At 35.6% G+C, this 23,954-nt stretch overlaps 2 protein-coding genes across 2 annotated transcripts; both read right to left on the minus strand.

Moving 5' to 3' along the window:
• Positions 1-12,561: 12,561 nt before the first annotated feature.
• On the minus strand, positions 12,562-13,539 carry LOC102425357 (olfactory receptor 51F1-like). The gene has a single exon (XM_014460682.1). It carries the CDS (start codon positions 13,537-13,539, stop codon positions 12,562-12,564), a length of 978 nt encoding a protein of 325 aa, XP_014316168.1.
• Positions 13,540-18,680: 5,141 nt separating this feature from the next.
• Positions 18,681-19,667, minus strand: LOC102425681 (olfactory receptor 51F1). Its single transcript, XM_006094596.1, has one exon. It carries the CDS (start codon positions 19,665-19,667, stop codon positions 18,681-18,683), a length of 987 nt encoding a protein of 328 aa, XP_006094658.1.
• Between the last annotated feature and the right edge of the window lie 4,287 nt (positions 19,668-23,954).

Here is a 23,954-nt window from a genome sequence, read left to right on the forward strand (position 1 = left end):
ATGCCACAAAATGCTTCCAGATGTAAACAAATTAATGTTGAATCGATAAATTGACCAAAGGAGAAAATAATGAGTCTTTAGAATTTAGAATCAAAGGCTATGTAAGATCTGAATCTATAGTAGTTTTTAGATTGAATGACCTAGACAGTTGTGTAGGCACAATTCTAAAAGGGCCCTCAAGGTTCTTGCGCCCTAAGTCCTTGTCCAGTATAAAACCCACAACATGAGTGTGAGTGAACCTATGAATGTGATGGGGTATCACCTCTGTGATTATGTTATATTGTATAGCAAAGGGAGTTTACAGATGTAAATAAGGTCCCTAATTATTTGACTTTGAGTTAAGCAAAAGGAAATTATGCTGAATTAGACTGACCTAATCATTTGAGCCTTTAAAAGAGACAAGAAACAGCAGAGAGATTCCTCTACTGGAGTAGAAGATGCAAATATCATGTTGTGATAGATCTACATGGCTGGGAGCTAAGAACTACCTCCAGCCCACAGCAGCAAGAAAACGGAGACCTTAGTCCTACACCACAAGGAGCTCAATGCGAGATCCTGGGCAGAGATCCTAATCATGTTGTGTCAGATGTCTGACTTACTGAAATGGTGAGATAAGGGAGGTGTCTTATTTTAAGTCATGCATTTGTGCTAGTTTTTATGCAGCAACAGAGAACTAATGTGAAAGAGTATGTTTCAGTCTAAAAAGAAGCCAGATTTCAACTGTAGGTGTGAACCATTAGGGAAATGAGGATAAACAAATATTCAATAAATTGTTGGTTAAACGAAGGATATTCATGATTCTTCCAACTTTGCACTCTCCCCCTCCCTCCCCCAATATGATTTTGGCTATTTTGGGTTGTGGGGAAGCATGGGACTTGGTTGGAAAATCTGCACGAAAGATTCTTCGAAAGGTCGGGGGCTTTGACTTTTCCAAACAAGTCTGAACCCCCGGGTGTTTTATTGAAATCTCTATGTTTAGTCTTTAGACATGCCCTTGTTTAAAGAACACTACAGATGCATATGTTTTCTCAAGAATACTTACCCTGCTGATAGTATCTAGAGGTTAATTTTAGTTCAAGCTGTTGCTACAATAAAAGCCTAAGGAGGCAGGCAAATAGGGCTGTCTGGTTTCTTTAGCCAGGCAGTCCCTTAGCCCTCTCTTTCACAGAAACATGTGTCAGAGTAATTATTCATCTGTTTTTTTTTTCAATTCTCTATTTCATTAATTCCCACCAATACAATCATGAGGACTACAAACAGGATCAAGGTATTCCCAGAGAGGGCAGTTAAATAGAGGCAGCAGAAGGGGATGGAGATCCAGGCATGGGCCCATTCAAGTCCAGGGACTCCAGTCAAGAGGAAGGTAGGGAGAGTAGAGTTATGGTAGAATGACATTACGTTCTGAAGAGGCAGAATTCTCTTGTAAGATCCTGACTTTCTAAATTTAGAATTTCAAAATTATTTTTAGTTGATATACATTTAGTTCACAGAACTTTAGAGTACAGCTCAATGAAATTTGACATCTGTATACACTTCTGTAACACCTTCCAAGATCAACTGATAAAATATTACCACCAACCCAGGAGACTTCATAACACTTCATCCTCATCAAAGTCCTCTTCTATAGTAACCATTCTTCTGACTTCTATTAGCATAAATACTTTTCTCTGTTCTTCATCTTGATATCTCTCTCTCTATCTATCTAATTTGTATCTTCCTCTTTCACTCAATATTATATCTGTGAGATTCATCACTGAAATAATATATGTAATTAAGTTCAATTTACTTAGCTACATTTATTTGGTGTTTACCACTTAATATCTTGTACTATTCAATAATTTGTTATATTTTTATACTTCAACTGGATTATAAGTTTGTACTTATTAATATGGTCTCATGAGAAGAAGGGGTTATTTTTATTTTATTTTATTTTTTTATGCTATGTTTTCTTTCTTTTTTTTTATTTTTTATTTTTTTTTATTTTTCGCTAAAAGTATTACAAAGGGTATTACATAAGTGTCCTTTTTTCCCCCCCACCCTTGACAAGCCCCTGCTCTCCCTTACCCCCCAGTGTCTTATGTCCATTAGTTATGGTTATATGGATGCATACAAGTCCTTCGGTTGATCTCTTATTCCCCTCCCTCCTGTCCCCCAACCCTCCCTGGCCTTCCCACTGCAGTCCGACAATCGGTTTGAGGCAGCTCTGCCACTGTATTTATTATTGTTCAAAAGTTTGTAATGGTCTTAATTATCCATGAAAGAGTGAGATCATGTGGTATTTTTCAGAAGGGGTTATTTTTAGCTAATTGCTTAGGAGATTTTTTTGCTTTTCATAGATATTGAATATGTTCTTCCTAATTGACTTACATTTTATTTGCTTTTCCTGAAATATTCTATTTAACCAGGAGAGTATGAGTTGGTCTAAACAAATAATTCACTAATTTTGCCTTGGAATTTTAGAACAATTAAGCTCAGATTTGAAGTGAAAATTCATTTTAACTTAGCAGGGAACCATCTCTTCTCAGAGACTACATACATAAGAATTCACTCCCAATAGAATTACAATAATTTAGTACCTTTTTGGAAACAAATACAACCCTGGGACAGAATTAAAAATACAGGGAGAGGCCTACATAAACATTTAGTGAAATATAAAGGAAGCTTCAAAAACCAGTAGTAATAGAATAAGTTATTGAATAAATGGAGTTGGGTAAATTCCCCTTAAAAAATATAATAAAGCATACACCACAATATATATTTAAATTATTTCCGGATGGTTAAATATTTACTCATGTATAAACCACACGTAATTTAAATTAAAATCAGGTAACTTGTGGCTGGATAGCTCAGTTGCTTGAAGCATTGTCCCTACACCAAAAGGTTTGATTCCAGTCAGGGCACATACCTAGGTTGTGGATTTGATTCCTGGTCGCATGCATATGGGAGGCAAGCAATAGGTTTCTCTCTCACATCCATGTTTGTTTTTCTCTCTCTCTCCCTTCCCCCCTCTCTAAAATCAGTGAAGACATATCCTTCAGGTGAGAATTTTTAAAAATCAAGAAAATATTTATATAATTCTTGAGTGAGAAAGAATTTTCTAATGATAACATGAAAGATATAAACCATAGAGGTACAGATTGATATATTTGATTTGATAAAATACAAAGAATTATTTTATTATTTAAAATAACCATTTAGTTCCACAGAATAAAAAGGATAATTATGAACTGGGAGACACAATTAAAGCACATACAATACTCAGTTGAATAAAGTGCTTACTGTAAAACAGAAAAAAAAGATAATAAAAAATGAGTAAAATACATTAAAATGGAATTTCCCAAAGAAGAACTGCTAGTCATACAAGAAGAATATTTGATTTTACCATCAGCAAAGGAATATTAATTAAAACAATTGTTTTTAATCAATTAAATCACAAAGATTAGTAAGGATTGTTGAACTAAAAGAAAACTGCACTCTTACATGGTGGAGAGTGATTAGGTAAAATGTTCATTTGCCATTATTTATTCAAACACAAAAGACTTGCTTTCCTTTAAATTAACTATTTAATTTCTCAGAAATTACTAATAGTGATAACAGCCACTGCTGCTAGTGTGCATATGATATATTTATATATCTCAATAATCCCTTCAGTAATTTCTTATTTCAATCATTAGGTAATAAGTGTTAATTTTATGTACTTAACCCTCAAAATAACGTTTTATTTTCAAGGTAATAGATATTTATAGACAGATTAATATAGTACATATGAGATATTGTGCAAAATTCCTTAAATTTGAAATTGACCTTATTTCTGCCCTGACCGGTTTGGCTCAGAGCATATTGCTATATCCTATGGTTATTAGAGATAAATAACTTATTAGTTCCTTTGGCAAGAAGCACAGTTTTTGCTATGATTAACTAAATAGATGAAAACAAAACATTTATATGGGATTTGGAATTTCTTTTCTTTAATTTTATTTTTAATTACAGTTTACATTCAATATTTTTGTATTAGTTTCAGTTGTACAACATAGTGGTTAGATCATCAGATACTTTGCAAAGTGTCCTCCCAATATTTCCAGTACCCACCTGATACCATGCATAGTTATTATAATATTCCCTATGCTGCACTTTACATTTCCAGGACTATTTTGTGACTGACAAATTGTAGTTTTTTTGGGATTTGGAATTTCATAATAGGTATCAGGCTCATGGAAGTGAACACAACAGTGGAGAGTAAGTATAATCAGAAGCATGGAGGGTTTAGAGATCAGAGACCAGTGATAAGAGGGGAGGGTCTTACCTTTCAAGATGTAGATAATTAGAAGGGATAAAAATATAGATGTTGAAAGAACAATGCCAGACAACAAGGTGAATTATTGTCATTAACTTCACTTCCAAAAATTGTTTTCTCTTGTTTACCTAAGCTAAATTACTCATGGTGCAGCTTCAAGTCACCAGACACATCTCATTCTAGACACAAACAAGTACTATTTCTGATCTGAGAGCAGCTACTTGCCTTGGCCTTTCGACTTCTCTTACCCTTATTTAGAGTGAGTTAAGTGAAGGTCACCCATTTACCACTATGAATGGAAAATTTTTATAAGGGACCATGATGATGTTGCTGTTTACATAATTGAAATAAAAATACCCTGGGGGGATTTATGCACCATTCTGTTGTGCTTCACCTGTCTGCCCCCCTGGGTGAGTTAGTTGGCACCAGGAAATGTGGATGCTCAGAGAAGTGGGGGGAAAAACAAGCAAAGAAAAAACCATAATGACACTGTGACTCTGTGTTTACATGTTTTAATTAAAAATAAAACTGAACCATTATTTTAAACATTGGATACACAACATTTAAAAGAAGTCCCAGAATCCAGTTCTGAATTTTATTCTACTATGTGTTTCTTATAAATAATCTATTAAATAGTGTGTGTGTGTGTGTGTGTGTGTGTGTGTGTGTGTGTGTGTAGAACTATGTGGAATGGCAGATGCTTTGAAAGTATCTCCAGTTAGTAGCAATAATTTCAGGTATACAGTACATATGTATTAACTGTTTGTTAACATACGCAAATGGATTTAACAATCAGGAACAAGCAGTAAAATAGAAATGAAAAATCAGGGGGCTGCATGGGGGTTCCCTTTTTAATAAAAGAAGGAAAGTCAGACAGGATGGGGGGTCAAGGGGAAGCAACTTCCAGGTTGGTTCTCAAGGAGTACATTCATTAACATCTGTATAGTGAGTAATGTTTACCAAGTGATTTCATGTACATTATCTTATTTTGTCTTGGCTGTTCAGGCGAAAGCAAACATGTTTTATTTACCTGCCATTTATTCATGAACACAGTGCTTAACACACAGTCAGTGGTTGAGTTAATTTATTCCTTACACTTGAAGATCTATTTCATGCTTTAGAAAAGAGAATAATATAAACAAGCAAAACAGAAGTCATTTTATTCAACTCTATTTGGTTGATGGTTAGGTTAACTAGTTAATAAAGTTGGTTTCATATATAAGTCATAAAAATAATTTTAACCTACACCGAACATTTTCTTTCAACCTAAAACTTATATATGTGATTTATTTATAATCATTTGATGTAGAGTTAGGGCCTTTTAATGTAGTTCTGCAAATTGGAATTCCATATTATCCTCCTTTCATAAACCATATTTTGATATTCTGTATAAATTTCCATTACAATAATTATGATGATTGAAAAAACAAACAAGTAGCCTACAGTTCACTTACTGGGGGCACTGAGGACACAGAGAATGAGCTATGAGTATTAAACTAGCTACTAAAACATCAGTCAGTATGTTTTACAGGGGGAATAAATATTGCTGGTGAGTTTGGAAAGCTTATTTTGTAGAACTTGCATAGAAATCTTATCTTAACTATTTTATTGCAGTATGATTGACCTCTCGCAATCTGGGACCCCTCAGGACATGTCAGAGAGCCAGTTGCAGCCCAATCCTGCAGGCTAGGCCTAGGGACCCCCCTGGTGCACGAATTCATGCACCGGGCCTCTAGTATTATTATGTTGTGGTAAGAATACAACATAATAGCTACCCTCTTATCAAATTTAAGTATATACTATAGTATTGTTAACTATAGGCCAACAGATACATGTAAAGGTGCTCACTATCAGAGAAATGGAGATCAAAATCACAATATCACCTCATGCTTGTTAAACTGCCTATTCTCAAAAAGAAAAGGTAACAAATGTTGCTGAGCATGTGGAGATTGGGGAATTCTGGTATACTGTTGGTGAGAATTTAGATTGGTACAGCCATTACAATAAACAGTATGAAGGTTTCTTGAGGATTAAAAATAGAATTACCATACCATGTGATCCAGTATTTCACCTCTGGGTATTTATCCAAAGAAATTGAAATCAGGATCTCTAAGAGATAACTGCATCCCCAGGTGTACTGTAAAGAAATCTTTATACTTATAATTTTGGCATACATTTTTACATAAGTGGAACAAGAGAGGGGAGAAGAGACTCAACAAAGATGGCAGCATATAGTTTAAGCATTTCCATCGTTGAGAGGTGCATAGTAGAGTTCTAAGAATCCTCCATTATACACCCAGAAAACCAGAAAACTGCTCTGCCAACTGTGTGGCTCAAAGAAAAGACACTACAGCTAAGGGCATAAGTTTCTTTATCTGAAAAATAGAATGATGAACTAGATAATTTCTTAAAATGTTAAGGAAAATGCTGGGCTGGCATAGCTCAGAGGTTGAGCATTGACCTATGAACCAGGAGGTCACGGTTCGATTACCGGTTGGTCAGGGCATATGCCTGGGTTGCCGGCTGGCTCAGTCCCCAGTGTGGGGTGTGCAGGAGGCAGGTGATCAAGGATTCTCTTTCATTGATCTCTCTCTCTCTCTCTCTCTCTCTCTCTCTCTCTCTCTCTTTCTCCTTTCTCTTCTTCTTTGAAATCAATAAAATCATATTTTAAAAATGTTAAGGAAAATACACAAGATTAGGATTTAGTGTTTTCTTGGCTGATGGAATTTGTTTATAATTTGGACAGCATGAGAAGCTATTGAAGGTTATTTTAAGCAATGTTGTGATTCCATTATAAGATTAACCTGACAATTGCATAGAAGATAAATTGCAATGAGGAGAGCCTGGAGTAGGGCCCCTGGTAGGATGTTCCCATAGCAAAGAGAGATTCTAAAGGCACAGAATTGTGGAGTTGGAAATGAGAAAGTTTAGTAAGTTCAGCATCAAAGAAGTGATACTTAGTTTATATGGTAATAGTTCTGATGTTAAAGATAGAAAGGCCAAAGGTGACATCAATAAATTAGGCTTGGTTGACTGAGAAGAAGGTGGCATCACAAAGGGAGATAAAAATTTTTTAATTTTGATCACCGTCCTAGACATTTAAGCAGAAAGACATGTTTCTGGGGGTCAGAGGAGCACTTGGTCGTTTTTCCAGATAAGTATATCTTTTAATCACCTACATCTTTCATTGTCAGAAATAATTTCACTCATCAACAGACGGATTCAATTGTTTATAAATGAAACAAAATAAATTTGGTTTTGGACTCGCTGACTTTGAGGTACTGATGGGGCATGTGGGTTATTTTGATAGGAAGACACAGTTAGAAATACTTCATGAGAGTAATGTCCTTTGAGAGCATGTTTTATTTATTTTTACACAGAGTAGGTTTTGGCAAATATTCATTGAATGAATAAATAATGAAAAATAAATGTATAATTTTGTAAAACTAGTTTTCAACAAAGGATTTCTTTTCTGACTAACACAAAATAGGGCAATGAGTATAGAAACATAGATTTAAGTTACCATAGACATTATGCAATTATTTTTGTATATTTTGTTTAATTCTCATAAATTGCCTCAGATTGAGAATTATTAGTTTTTTAAAATTTTAATGATATATAGCACTATTTGTCCTTAGTAGCAATGTATTATTATTAAATTAAATTTATAAAACAGTAATTGTCAGAATAAGTAATCATTTAATATAATAAACAGGAAAATTTTATGAAGAATCTAAATTATACATGAGGGACAGTTTATCATTTCTATGCCTAACAAAGTAAGATTTTTAAATCTTGATTATTTTTTCATCTTTGCTTCAAAATTATCTGAATCTATCTCTGCTGGCCTGCAGGAAAGATAGGACGCGTTAACAAAGTCTTTACACTTTGCAATTTCATATGACTGTTCTGTTACTCATCTAATCACTGATTTTGTAATCCTCAGTACTTCTGCCTTGAGCTGTTGTGCTAAAAGGGAAACTTAAAGTTGAAAATATTCTTCTATTTAGCCATTTATTTAATCCCCAGGATCATGACTACTGACTTGAAGACATTTGTCACTAATCACATACTCTTAATGCACTCTGTTGGTGAATAAAGAGTGGGGACTAGAATGGTGTTGGATGGTTCTATGGCAAAAATATTTCCCCTTTCTTTTCTTTAAAAACATTTTTTAATTTTTCAATTACAGTCAACATTCACTATTATATTAGTTTCAGGTATACAATGTAGCAGTTAGACATAAGCCACAAGCTAAAAGGGGCGGCCCAATGTACCGCCCTGCACACGTGAACCTGATTGATCAATACTGGAGGCTTAGATACCAGATCCAAGCAGGGCCAATCAGATGCTCTCTCATGAGAATTTTTAACACTATATTTCAAGATAGTTTCTGAGTTACAGAAAAGCTGCAAAAGGAATACTCATGTATCCTTCACCCTGCTACTTCATTTCCTGAGCATCAGAAACTTCAAGGGAGATGTATGAAGACTTGGGAAATGACATACTCAAACTTCTCCTGAGCAACCTAGCTGCTCTGGATTCTCTGTCTCAAGACTCAGTTGTTTGGCTTCTCTTTGTATTGCCCTAAATATTTTTATTTTAATTTGAGATGCGGTGGTTATTGAAATGAGCCCTTCACATCATAGACTATGGAGAAAAACAGTCTTAGCAACTGAGCTCTTAAATCCATGATCACATTCCAAGGAGGCCATATTTCCCATGAGCTTCTCCAGACAATGGCTGAGTGTGGCAGGGAAACTAAGGCAGGCCCATTCCTGGAGGGCACAGGACTTGTCTGACAGGTGACTTTGACTTGAGGATACCCAATGGCTTTTACTAACCTGTTAAGAATTACGCTACAGAGTAGGATACTTTCTACCAAAACTATTTTTTTGCTGTCTTTACTTAACACAAAGTTTACATCAAGGTATGCTAGTTCTTCCAGTCTCCTTCTTTTTGTTCATTTGTCTTCTTTTTGTATTAAATGTTACCTAGCGCCTTGAAGTTAAGCTCTGGTATGAAAGAAATGGTGAGAATACAAGCCTGGTTGGAAACGCGGGTAATGAAGGAAATAAAAAAATAATTGACTTCAAGGCTGAGAGATTTCAGTAGGTTCATCCTTTTGAGGAAAACATTTAAATTCATTTTTTCCATAAATTGGTCAGATGGCATGGTGCTAGATGGATCAATTGAAGAGAGAGAACAGGCAGAGAATAAATCAAAGAATCAAGACTTACATAGTGTATGGAAAAATATAATGAAAACAATGCTATGCCTTCACATGCACACAGCTGTTTTTTCTTTCTTTTTTTATTTCTACCTGTGACCTATGGAATGAGCTACTCTGATCCTTAAGAGTCTACTATGAGTATCTTTTAATGGTGTCTCCTTGAGCTACTGAATTTATTAGAATATGAATTAAATAATTTTACTTCAAGCCTACTCTACATACTAAGCTAAGCACTAGTTTATTCTCATTGAGAATTGTACCAAGTAACATGTCTATATCGTATCCTGGACATTTTGTAAACCATCAGTACAATTCACACTAAATGAAGTTATCCAAGATTTTGCTTGCACTTTATAAGAGTCCCCAAATATATCAAGTAGATTTCTCCTTTGCCATCATCTTGTTCTCTTGCTCAGTTCTAGCTAGTGTTCTCCATAGATATCTAGAGTTTTTTCTGTGTGTGTGTGTGTGTGTGTATGTGTGTGTGTGTGTGTGTGAGATTCATCTAGGGACACACTTTGCAATTATAGCTCTTTAAGCATCTGAAAGTAAAAGTCCCGCAACTTTAATATTCTGTGTTTTATCTTTCTGAAGCTCCAAACAGCTAACATACATGTAGAATTACCAGAACCAAAGTCCCTCACATAAAAATTCAGGGAGCACAACTACATTTCTAAACCAGATCTAATCACTTCCTTTATAAAATAGTATTGTTCAAGCAAAATATGTTTTTAAAGCAAGTAATACAAATATTGTCATCTGATTCACTTGGAAAAATCTGATGGATAAAGAAAACAAAAGAAAAAATAACAAGATTTGGTTTTCGTATTTTTCAATGCTAGATTCAGTTAAGACTGTAAATTTTAAAACTCAGGAGAGTATTTTTCCATGAAAAGTAAAATGAGGACACAATACCTATATTCTTCCACAGAATTGCCAGAATGCTATTCTCCATTTACCTTTGGAATCACTTCAACTCAGATGGCAATGCAAACAAGGGGTATAATTTTGTATTATAAACTATCACAACATTTAATGCATTATTTTAGAACTTGTCTATGTCACTACTTCACACATTAGACTTTAAGATCTTTGAGTGTAGAGGAATACATTTTTTACTTTTATTTTCTATTGCTTTTTACAAGGCCAAACATAAGGTAGACCCCCAGACACTGGTGTGCTGGTAAACTGTATCTCTGAAAACAAACAAAGATACAAATTCCCTCTTCATTTGCAGAGTTTACTGATTCCCATGGTAAATGTAAGATGCTGATTTCAGCTGCCTGTAAAGCATCACTGAACACAGAGTGGAGATGAGATACATACTATGGGTTCTCACAAGCTGGTGAGCTCCAGCATACTGCTGTCCCAGTGTTTGTGGGATATACGAAGCGTCCCTCCTATTGATTAACTTCCCAACTGCAACAAAATTGATGTGACTCCCATCAGGTTTCTACCTCTATTTTTCTCTGAGTTATTCTACCAATTTATTCAGTTGAGTTTTAAGCTGCCTGCCTCTTAAAATCGATATAGTTACAGTGAGTCTCTTTCCAGGAGCCAAATGGCTTAGGTCTAGCTATGAATAACTGTTTGTATGCTGAAAGCAATGAATTCTTTCCTTTGGCTGATTAAGAGAGCCATGTAGGTCTTCATGGCATTTGTGAAATCTCTGATTTTCATAGAAAATAGTATGAGTGTGTTTATATGTGATTTTTCTGTGGAGAAGGGCTAATGGGTTTCATTAGATTCTAATTTGTGCAGAAAATGGTTAAGAGCCTATGCCCCTAACTCCCTTACATTTTACTACTACACTATCTTTTCAGTTCTCCAAAGTTCCCATTTCCTGTAATGAATTACCAAATGTCCCTAATCCTTGAAGCTTCAACTATTGACTATCAAGTACTAGATACTGATTCTATGGCTTACTTTTTGAGCATATCTGCGCCTACTTTTTGTACTATTAGTAATTAATGAAGAAAAGCTAAAGTATACACTAAGGAAGCCATTATGACTTTTTAAACCATGAGATATAGAAATGAAGATCTAGTGTTTACTTTTGATCTCATAACATGTTTCCTAGATGCTTTTGGCAGAGTATGCAAGACACTAGTGAGGAGCATGGTGTCTAAGACACAGAGAGCCTGGATTCAAATTAAAACTTGCTCTGTAGATGTTTGGCTTTTGATGAATAAATAAGTGTTTCTAGGTTCCAGTTTCTTCATCTTTAAAAAAATTAATAATTTCATTGAGTCATTTAAAACAATAAATAGAATACAGGGGTGAGCAAAAGTAGTTTACAGATGTAAGTACACAAAACACCAAGTTTTTTTTTTTTTATTACTAGATGCCCAATGCACAAAGATTCATGTAAGAATAAGCCTTCCTTCCCCTGACTGCTGGCACCAACTTCCCTGCAGCACCCAGGACCCGGACTGCTTTGCTCCAGCTGATACCAGGCATCTGGGACCGGGGCTGCTTCGCTCGGCTGCTGCCTCCACCCACCAGGGACGTGCTTCGAGCTCCGCCATGGCCACTGGGAGCATGCTCCCACCCCTGGTGTGTGTCCGTTGAGTCTGAGGGCAGCACGCAGTCACCTCCCGCTCATCTGCACTTGCAGCTCCTCCTGAGCCGGTGGTGATGCCTGGCTAATTTGCATATTACTGCTTTATATATATATAGATTTATTTAACCTGCATGTCTTTTTCAAATGAACAACTATAAACTTATATTTGCCCACCCCTATATATCTCAAAAGCAGCTAACAGGACACCGAATATAAAATAATAAATGTTAATTACTATGGGATGTTATTTTTATTATTTTATTATTATATTTTCCTGTTTCCATTATTGGACTACAAAAATCCTGAGGTAGCATATGTATATTTGATAACTGAAAATACAAAAATGCTTATTAAATGTTGAATAAATGAAGGAAATGAGAAAAGATACCTGACAGGCAGTTACCTATCAGGGTTGCTTTTTACAGTCAGAGCAACTTTTATCAGGTTTTTCACAAAATTATTCATCTCTGTTTATTTTGTAAGAAGGAGACTAAGTATAGCCTTGCGAATCTGTTTTGTTTTCACACTATAGATGACAGGGTTGAGCACAGGGGGCAAAAGCAGATATATATTGGCCATCATCGAATGGACCACTTTGGGGGCTGATCGGCCATAGCGATGCACCAAGGACAAGCTAATCATGGGAATGTAGAAAATAGCAACCGCCCCAATGTGAGAGACACAAGTACTAAAGACCTTGTGCCGTTCTTTGGGGGAGGCCATACTGAGCACAGAGCGAATGATCAAAATATAAGACAGGACAATGCATGGTGTATCCACTCCTGTGGTCAGAATGAGATCAAGTAACCCACAGATGCTGTTGGCCCGAGTGTCTGAACATGCTAATTTAATCACATCTGGATGGTAACAGTAAGAATGGGAAAGGACATTTGCTCCACAGAAAGAGAGGGGCTTAAGGAGTAAGAGTAGTGGCACTATTAATATTACAGTGCGCAAAATCATTAAGAGACCCATCTGAATAATTCTGGAATGAGTGAGAATAGTAGTGTACCTTAGAGGATCGCAGATTGCCACAAAGCGGTCAAAGGCCATGGCCACCAGCACAGCACATTCCATGACAGTAAATCCATGAAGAAAAAACATCTGGATAATGCAGCTATCTAGACTGATTTCTCTTGCATCAAACCAGAGAATAGCTAATGTTGTTGACATTGTAGAAATAGTCAAGCCCAAGTCCGCAGCTGACAGCATGGAGAGGAAATAGTACATGGGCTCATGGAGACTGTGCTGGGTGAAGATGACAAACAGGATCATGCTGTTCCCAGAGAGGGCAATGGCATAAAGACAGCAGAAGGGAATGGAGATCCAGGCATGGACAGACTCTAGGCCAGGAATGCCGGTCAACAAGAAAGTTGGAAATGTAGAAGTCAAGTTACTTAAGATCTGTATGTTTTGTAGATTTGTAGCATTTGTCCTCACAATGCTCATATCCTATAGAAATAAGAAATTATATAGTTATGTAAAATATTTAGATAAATTTTCTTTTGATTAAGAAAGTTATCTCAAGATATCGGTAAGTCCTCTATTATTGAGAATATGCTAAATCAAACTCTATTTTATATATACATACACATATGTGTGTTTACTCTTAAATTCATGATAAATATGTCAATATAGTTTTGTACATATTGAAATTTAATTATTTTCTATATTGACAGAATTTATAGTTTCATTAAATCATAACATTAAATGATTAGTGACTTAGTTAAAAAAAATCAGTGCATTCATTTTTAATAACTTTTGTGTGAAATAACTAATAGAAGTCCACTTAAAAATATCTATGGGTTGGAAGTGCTCATGTGGATATAAATCTCCAGATTTTTGCCATTTTAATCAAAACAGTGTAGGTCAACAATCTCAGAAATTATATTTATAAGAGATAGTTGGTGAAGATGAAACTCTGTAAAAGTTATTGGAAAGGTCTATATACTCTAAATCAAGATGAAACTAGGCAGCTCTACAGGAACATTAAAATCAAGACTGGTGTCATGACTGGGTGTTGCATGCACATCTGTATTAAATTGCTTCAGTGGTCAAGTCTTCTAAGGATTAAAATCTTCAAATGCATCTTAGAGCACATTAGTGATCTTAGAAAACATAGTTGAAGCCCAGCACTGAAATCTGAGAACCTGCCTTAGCTGGTTTGGCTCAGTGGATAGAGCATAGGCCTGCCGACTAAAGGGTTCTTGATTGCAGTCAAGAGCACATGCCTGGGTTGTGGGCTCAATACCCAGTTGGGTGCATGCAGGAGGCAGCCAATCAAAGATTCTCTCTCATCATTGATATTTCTATCTCTCTCTTCTTCTCCCTTCTTCTCTGAAATTGATTATATATATATATATATATATATATATATATATATATATATATGCTAAGAACCTGCTACAGTGACCTGAAGAATGAGTAGAAAAATAAGTAGTGAAGGCACAGCGTCTATAGTATTTTTGAAACATCATTGAAGGCAGGGAGAAAAATAAGCAATGACCAAAGAAGATTGTAAGGGGAATGTAAGATTTTTGTAAGAATGGAAAGACCTAGACAAATGTATATTTATAAACTAATGTCAAAGATACATACAATACATAGTGAGAGACTGAAAGTATGAAATTCTAGGGATTAATTGATGTAGGAAATTACTTAAGACAGTAGTGGGTTATTGAATATGCAGCATGATGATAATTAGCTCTGAAAAAGATAAGGATCCTCGTTTCTGCTGATACTAGTAAGTGCTAAATGAGTAGGTTGGTGGAGGGTTAGAGGAGAGAAATATCACCCAGTGCAATTTTTTCCCCCCACAATATTTTTTTTATTGTGGTCAAATACACCAAACAAAATTTACCATCAACCATTTTTAGGCGTGTAGTTTAGTGATATTAAACACATTCTTAATGTTGTGCAAACGTTGCCACCATTCATCTCCATACATCTTTTCATCTTATAAAAGTAAAACTCTATACCCATTAAACAATAACTTCTTATTTTCCCTATTCCAAGCCCTTGGCAACCACAATTAACACTTTTCTCGCCTCCTTACCAGCTTCATATGAAAAGAGGAGCCTTTTCTGTCTTCACTAGCAGAGCAAGAACAAATTATAGTTCTGGAGCCATGAACTTTATAGTAAATTGGTATTAAGCTCTGGGGCCTTTGGCAAATTTAAATTTCCCTGGAGCCATAAAAAGAGAAAAACTTTTCATCTATAAATACAGGACAATGCTGTGTAATCTCAGAAGGGGTTTAGCTACTACCTCAAGTGACAAGTGGCCCTTAGAGACCTTTAATGCAAAGCAAATAAGCCAAATTATCCATATAAATGAATGTCTGGATCTTACTCTATCACTGGGGAATAGAGAAGTGCATGTCATTGTCTCTGGATTATCAGTATTCTGGGAAGATAAGAAAGCAAACCAATATTAACTAGAATAATTATGGTGACAATGAAGATGGAAGAAATATGTACCCCAGTCTGCATTACTACACTGACTCATAGGAAGGATGACATCTACTCCTGAATCCATCTCTTTTCAGTGACTCACTAGCTTTTCCCCAAGAAATGGGTTAGTCCCTAATCAATTAAATGGGACCCATTTTTCTCGTGGCTGAGATCATTGTAGGTGAATAATGAGTTCTCTCATGCCTGTGTTCTTGCTTTCATACTTAATGTTTTTCCTGTGGTAATACGTCTAACACCCTGGACTCATGGGGGATTTTGGCCAACCTTGTCCAAAAAGTTGGGTGTGTAACTTGGGTAGTTGCATAACAGATGCAGCTTACTTTATAGACCTAGCAATTCTAGATTCATATGAAAAGACAAGATGCATAACCAAATATTATGTTTCCCTTTATAGGGAAGTCTCACATTGGCAAAGAGTCTTGCATTTGTCCAGATATCAATTAAACAGTAAAGTGTTCTCTATTTGGCTATCTTTCCTTGATTTATATTTGGCTTTTTTGCTCCATATGCTTCCTTGCATGAGAATGCTTAATGGCAGAGTGAAGTGTTCAATTCAAGCTTTATAACTCCATCAGAAACCCCTATCAAGTGTCTGGACTGATACTTCAACAACAAAACTGAACTATGAAAAAATCATTGTGTAAAATGGCATATTTTAGGGTATTGCAGATAGCAGCAAACCAGTTGAAAACCATGGCCAAAAGCACAGAGGATTCCATAAGGGTAAATCCATGCAGAAAGAACAATTGTATAATGCTGGCATCCAGGCTGATATCCTGGCATTAAACCAGTGGACACCCAGTGTTGTGGGAAGAAAAGAAATAGCGATGCACATGCCAGTGGTGGAAAGTATGAAGAGAAAATAGTAAATGGGCTTGTTGAAGCTGGAGTCAATGATCATAACATAGAGTTTGTGCTGTTCTCCAAAAGGGGAACCATATAAGGCAGCAAAGAGGGATAGGAGACCAGATGTGAAAAGCTTCTAGTCCTGGAACTCCAGCCAAAGAAAGTGAGGGGATTGGAGTTACCAATGGGTAGCACAGTGGCCTGCACGAAACAGCACTCTCCTTCAGTAAGTTCCTATAATAAAACATTTCATTGAGTCAAAAGTACTCTCTGTCAGGTATTTTGATAATTGTTTTATTTAAATATGTTTTTTGTCGTTGTGAATTCTTACCAAGGATATTTTTCCATTGATTTTTAGAGAGAGTGGAAAGGAGGGGGAGAGACAGAGAGAGAAACATCAATGTGAGAGAGACACATTGATTGGTTGCCTACTGCACGCACCCGACCAGGGCCGGGATCAAGCCTGCAACCGAGATATGGGCCCTTGGCAGGAATCAAACCCAGGACCCTTCTCTCTGCTGGCTGATGTTCTATCCACTGAGCCAAAACAGCTATATTTAAATAGGTTTTATTGATCTTTTCATTTGTATTACTTCTCACAAGGCCTACACAAGGTAGACTCCCAGTCACTGGTGTTCTGGTAAACCAAATCTCTGAAGAAAAAAAGTACCTTTGCAGTGTTTGCCTATTTTTATGGTATCAATGTGGATTTTGAGCTGCCAATATACATCACTGAACACACAGTTAAAAGAGATACACATAATGGTCTTTTGAAAGATGGCATATTACTTCTCCCAGTGTTTGTGGGGTACTTGAAACATCTCTTATGTTTTTAATCACTTTTCCAACAATAAAACAGGTTTCCATCCCAGTTTTTCTAGCACTTTACAAACCAAATTTTAGTCTTCATTTAGTTGCTGTGAGTCTATTTTTAGGGATCAAATAATTTAGATCTAGCTATATAGAGCTGTTTGTAGCTGAACACCATGAATTATTTACCTTGATTCTTTGGTTGGTTAAGAGAATGGCATCATCACATTTGTGAAACCTCTGAAATTTTATGAAAAATAATGTGTGCATTTATATGTGATCTTTCTTTGGAGAAGGCTTCAGATTCCAAAGCTGCCATTGACCCAAATGTCCTTACATTCTACTTCATGATTTTTTCTAGTTCTCCAAAATTTCCATTTTCTCCAATGAATTAGCAAATGCACCAAACCAGTACTGGATACTGAATATGGCTTACACATACTATTGCCATGACACATACTACTCCTATCTTTTATACTATTAATTATGAATGAGGAAAACCAACTAAAATATACACTAGGAAGGATCAGGTTCTTGCAAATGATCTTAAAATAGTTTTCCTAGATGCTCTTGGCAGAGTATGCAATATACTAGTGAAGAGAATGGTGTCCAAGATACAAAAGGAATGGGTTAAAATCTCAGTCCTTCTCTGTTAGATGTCTGGCCTTTGGTGAACTAAATGTCTTTAGGCCTCAGCATCTTCATCTCTAAAATACAGGGATTGGCAAAAGTAGGTTTATAGTTGTGAGCATGTGAAACACAGAGTTTATTCTTGTATTGTTATTTATTTATTATTGTACTATCTATTTATATTATTTATCTTATTATTATTTTAGTTATTGTTTCATATCTTAGGATTTATCTTTTAGGAAATGATAGCTGCTAATTTAACCTACTTTTGGCCTTGCCTGTATAATTAATAATTTTATATATATCATTGAATTACTGTAGGATAAAATAGAATATATCTTAAAAAGCTATTAGTGGAGCCTGGCCAGCATGGCTCAGTGGTTGAGCATTGACCTATGAACCAGGAAGTCACAGTTTGATTCCCGGTCAGGGCACATGCCTAGGTTACGGGATCATGCAGAAGGTAGCTGATAGATGATTCTCTGTAATCATTGATGTTTCTCTCTCTCTCTCTCTCTCTCTCTCTCTCTCTCTCTCTCTCTCCTTTTCTGTCTGAAATAAATAAAAGTAGTATATTTTTAAAAAGCTGTTAGTAGACCACACAGTATAAACTAAATACTCAGTAAATGTTAATTACTATGTATATTATTTTTATCCCTTATTTGATGAACCATAAATACTTGAGGTATATCATATTTTATCTAATGAATTAGCAAATATAAAAATACTTACTAAATATTTGCTGAATAAGTGAATTAAATGAGAAAAAATATCTAACAAAGAGTCACCTAACAGTAAAAGTAAGTTTTCTTAGGTTTTTCTCAAAATTGATCATCTTTGTTTATTTTGTAGAAGAAGACTAAATATAGCCTTGCGAATCTGTTTTGTTTTCACACTATAGATGACAGGGTTGAGCACAGGGGGCAAAAGCAGATATATATTGGCCATCATCGAATGGACCACTTTGGGGACTGATCGGCCATAGCGATGCACCAAGGACAAGCTAATCATGGGAATGTAGAAAATAGCAACCGCCCCAATGTGAGAGACACAAGTACTAAAGACCTTGTGACGTTCTTTGGGGGAGGCCATACTGAGCACAGAGCGAATGATCAAAATATAAGACAGGACAATGCATGGTGTATCCACTCCTGTGGTCAGAATGAGACCAATTAATCCGTAGATGTTGTTGGCCCAAGTGTCTGAACATGCTAATTTAATCACATCTGGATGGTAACAGTAAGAATGGGAAAGGACATTTGCTCCACAGAAAGAGAGGGGCTTAAGGAGCAAGAGTAGTGGCACTATTAATATTACAGTGCGCAAAATCATTAAGAGACCCATCTGAATAATTCTGGAATGAGTGAGAATAGTAGTGTACCTTAGAGGATCACAGATTGCAACAAAGCGGTCAAAGGCCATGGCCACCTGCACAGCACATTCCATGACAGTAAATCCATGAAGAAAAAACATCTGGATAATGCAGCTATCTAGACTGATTTCTCTTGCATCAAACCAGAGAATAGCTAATGTTGTTGACATTGTAGAAATAGTCAAGCCCAAGTCCGCAGCTGACAGCATGGAGAGGAAATAGTACATGGGCTCATGGAGACTGTGCTGGGTGAAGATGACAAACAGGATCATGCTGTTCCCAGAGAGGGCAATGGCATAAAGACAGCAGAAGGGAATGGAGATCCAGACCTGGACAGACTCTAGGCCAGGAATGCCGGTCAACAAGAAAGTTGGAAATGTAGAAGTCAAGTTACTTAAGATCTGTATGTTTTGTAGATTTGTAGCATTTGTCCTCACAATGCTCATATCCTATAGAAATAAGAAAGTACATGGTTACACAAAATACCTAGATAAATTTTCTTTGTGTTAAGAGAGGTATCTAACTTCATAAATAAGTGCTCTACCATTGTGAAAACTCTAAATTGAACTCTGACATTTATCTGCGTTCATATCGGCTATTTAGCAAAATATATAAACATTTTAGGTCTTAAATTCAAGGAAAATATGTCAGTATAATTTTATTCATTTTATTGATTATTATTTTATATATTGACATAGTTTTAAGCTCCATTAGATCATCAGATTCTGTGAATAGAAACTTAGCTAAGAAAAATAATTACATTCAATTTTAAGTATATAATATATGAAATGACTAAGAGAAATCCACTTAAAGGTATCCTTAGATCTGAAGTGTCCATGAGATGTGAATCTCCAGGCAAAAAGTTCCAGATTTGAACTGGAGACAAACCTCAGATTTTTGCTCCTTATAGATTTAGAAGTTGTGAATCATTTTAATCCAACATTGTGGGTGAACAATCTCAGAGAGTGGACTTATAAGTGAAAACTAGTGACAATGAAACTGCAGATTTACTGTAAAGGTTTATATCCTAAAGTGAGATGAGTAGACAATATATAGGAACCATAAAAACCAAGAGAGCATGGTGTCATGACTCAGTGTTATATGAACAATAGTGTAGAATTGCTTATGCAGTCAAGTCTACTAAGGGTCAAAATTTTTAAATGAGATCCCATGTAATGATTATATTAGTGAGCCTAAAAAAGTAATCGAATTTCCCCAATGAAAGCTGAGAACCTGCTATGGTAGCATGAGGAATAAATGGGAAAATAAGCAGTGGAGGCACAGTGTATATTATTTCTGGAAACTTGTTAGTGGAAGCAAGGGGAAAGGCCATGACTAAGGTAGATGGAGAATTTTTGCAAAATTGTAAAGATTGAGCATCGTCCCATGCACCAAGAGGTCATTGGTTCATTCCCCATCAGGGCAGGAGACAGTCAATCGATGTTTCATTGATGTTTCTATCTCTCTCCCACTCCCTTCTTCTCTCTCTAAAAATCAATTAAAATATATTTTAAAAAAAGATATAGTAAATAATGAGAGCTTGAAAATATACAATGGTATAGAAAAATTTTTAAGAAAGTATCAGGTGATTGATTTAGAACATGATAGTAATTAGCCCTCAAAAAATCGACATGATGCAATATACAGATCATGTGTCATAGAAATATACACTTGAAATCTATATAATCTTATTAACTAATGTCACCCCAATAAATTTAATTTTAAAAAGGTGATTATCATCATTTCCACTGACATTAGAGAGTAAGTGGCAAAAAAGTAGATTAGTGGAGGGTTACATGAGGGCATTATGTGCCAGTGCTTTAAAATAAATTTTTTATGGTAGTCAAATACACCGGACATAAAATTTACCATCATAACCACTTTAGGTATACAATTAAATGATATTTCATATATTCATAGTGTTGTGTGACATTACCATGAACTACCTCAACTCTTCTCATCTTGTAAAACTGAAATTCTATAGCCATTTAAACAATACCCCCCCCATTTCCAGATTCCTGCTAGTCTCTGAAAACAACCATCTACTGTCTCTCCTTATGTTTTGATTATTCTAAATATCTCATATAAATAGAATAACGCAGTTTTTGTTATTTTGTGATAGCTTATTTTACTTAGCATAATGTTCTCAGGGTTCATACATGCTGTAGCCTGTGTCAGAATTTCCTTCCTTTTTAACTAGTGCTTACTTTTTGCCCCACATGAGTTTTGAGTGATATTTACTGCTGTTCTAAGAGTATGAAGTGATGGATGCCAGTTTGAAGATAAGGTAGAGGTTTTCAGTAGACATTGCAGAAAAGAGGAAAGGCAGTTGAATCAATCCACACAGAAATGTTATAAATGTTATAAAGTTTCATTCAATTAACATTTTAAAAATCTTTAAATGAATACATTTACATTGTTAAAATCAATTCTAGGAAGACAAAATCAAATAATAGCAATATTAATTATTATAATATTAATATGTTTTTAATTAAACATTTAAAAATACTAGGTAAAGTTTACTTCCTGAGAGCAAATACCCTGTAATAGGTATACATGTTACTATTCCCTTTATGCTTGTTTCTACAGATGCTTTTTCAAGTTCCTAGGGTTTTCAGTCAATCTGAGAAAAATCATTACAATAGTTAACTATAATTTCATAGGGTTCAGAAATCTGTGTGTTATATGGATCCCTGAGGACAGGGATGACTGTAAGTTATCTGACTTTTCTACAAGCTAACATGAATATTTGTGAGTAGGCATCCATCAAAGTGCAATGTTAGCACAATAAAACACCTTTCTCTACCTTCTTACCAGCTTCATGTGGAAAGAGGAGCCTTTTCTGTCTTCACTAGCAGGGAGAGAACAAGTTACAGTTCCGGATCTAAGGCCTTTATAGCAAAGTGGGATTGAGCTGTGGGACCATTGGCAAGATGCAAATCTCCCTGGGGTCACAGACAGAAAAAAACTGAAAAATTTCTCTCTTCATCTGTTAATACAGGACAATGTGTTCCATGGGATCCTTAAATGCAAATAAACCAAATCATCCATATAAATGGATGTTGCTCTGTCACTGGGGAATAGAGAAGGGCAGGTTGTTGTGTCTGTATTATTCATATGCTGTGAAGATAAGAAAGCAAACCAGTGTTTCCTGGGACAATCATGGTGACACTAAAGAGTGAAGAAATTTGCAAACCACTCTCTAGGCCCTTGTTTCTTTATTACTGCATTGTCCCATAGGGAGGATGATACATCCACTCGCGAATCCATCTTTGCCCAGCCACTCACAAGCTTTTCCCCCTCAAATGGGTCGGCTCCTGATATATGAATTGGGCCCTATTTTCCTATTGGCTGCATCACTGTGTATGAATAATGAGTTCTCATGTGTGCTTACTCTGGTAAATGCTGTTTTCCTGTGGTAATAAATGGAAGGGTCCAGATTCTTGGGAGAATTTGTCCAGTCTTGTCAATGTGAGCAGTTGAGTATGGATGCTGATTACTTCATAGGCCTAGCAATTCTCGATTCATAGGAGAAGGAAAGACCAACACCCAAACATTATGTTTCTCTTTCGTAGAGAAGTCCCACATTGACAGAGAGAATCTTGGGTTTGCCTAGATGTCAATAAGACCAGTAATATGGTCTTATTTAGCTATTTTTTCTCATTTAGCTATTTTTCTTTGATTTCTATTTTGCTATTATTCCTATGCTTTCTTGTTTGAGAACTCTTAACAGTAGAAAGTGTGAGGGGTTAAATTCAAACACCATAACTCTACCTGCAACCCCTATCAAGTGCCTGAAATGATACTTCTGTTATTTACATAACAGACTTATCTTATTTGACTAAAAATATCCTTCAAATTTCCATGGGAATAATAAAAGTAGACCTTAGAACTGAGAAGTCTGGTATCCAGTTTTGTAGAAATGAGGCAAAAATAAACCTGTAAGTACCATCTTGTGGTCAGTAGTGGAATTGTTGTGATAATAATATCAGGCACATGTGATTCAATCATTCATTCATGTTAACTAGTGTTTTTTCCAGTAAGCTAGGTTTGGGAATAGAATAGTGAGCAAATATACTATGCTTTTATGGAATTTATATTCAAGTCAGAAGAACAGATGATAAATAAATAATTTAAATAATTGCATACCATACTAAGATAGGGAGGAAATAAAGTATTTATGTTAAAAGAAAATTATAGGGGGCAGGATCTATTCAAGATACAAGGTTAAGAAACATCTTGCTGAAAAGGTGGTTTTAGTTGAGACCTAAAGGATGATTAGAGGGAGATAGAATGTCCTAGAAAGGAAAAATGAAGCAACCTGAGATGATTAAGAGCAAAGCCCTAAGACTGATAAGTGGTTGATGGGCTTGGAAATAAAGAAGACTAAAAGGGCTGAAGCAAAGGAGAAAGGTAACAATATACTAATTGAGGTATGTTGAAAAAAACACAATACACTACTCATCTCCAATAGGAAATGAACTACTCATACATGTAACAGTATGGATCTGTAAAACTTTACGCAGAGAAAAAAGTGCCACACTCCACTCAAAAACGTATCATTTATTTTTATATACATATATAAAGTTCTAGTGAGAAAAAAATTAATCCACAGTGAAGAAATCATATCAGTGTCTACCTGTTTGGGTAGGAAGAAGTGATTGGCTACAAAGAGGTAGAAGAAATCTTTATGAAGTAATGAAAATGTTCTATATCTTAATTGGGCTGGTAGT

Source organism: Myotis lucifugus, unplaced genomic scaffold (genome assembly GCF_000147115.1).
Source record: "Myotis lucifugus unplaced genomic scaffold, Myoluc2.0 scaffold_138, whole genome shotgun sequence".
NCBI classification, from domain to species: Eukaryota; Metazoa; Chordata; class Mammalia; order Chiroptera; family Vespertilionidae; genus Myotis; species Myotis lucifugus.

Bases quoted from the DNA above. Each gene is read 5' to 3' on its own strand.
- LOC102425357 (XM_014460682.1), bottom strand. From the start codon at position 13,539: ATGAGCATTGTGAGGACAAATGCTACAAATCTACAAAACATACAGATC.
- LOC102425681 (XM_006094596.1), bottom strand. From the start codon at position 19,667: ATGAGCATTGTGAGGACAAATGCTACAAATCTACAAAACATACAGATC.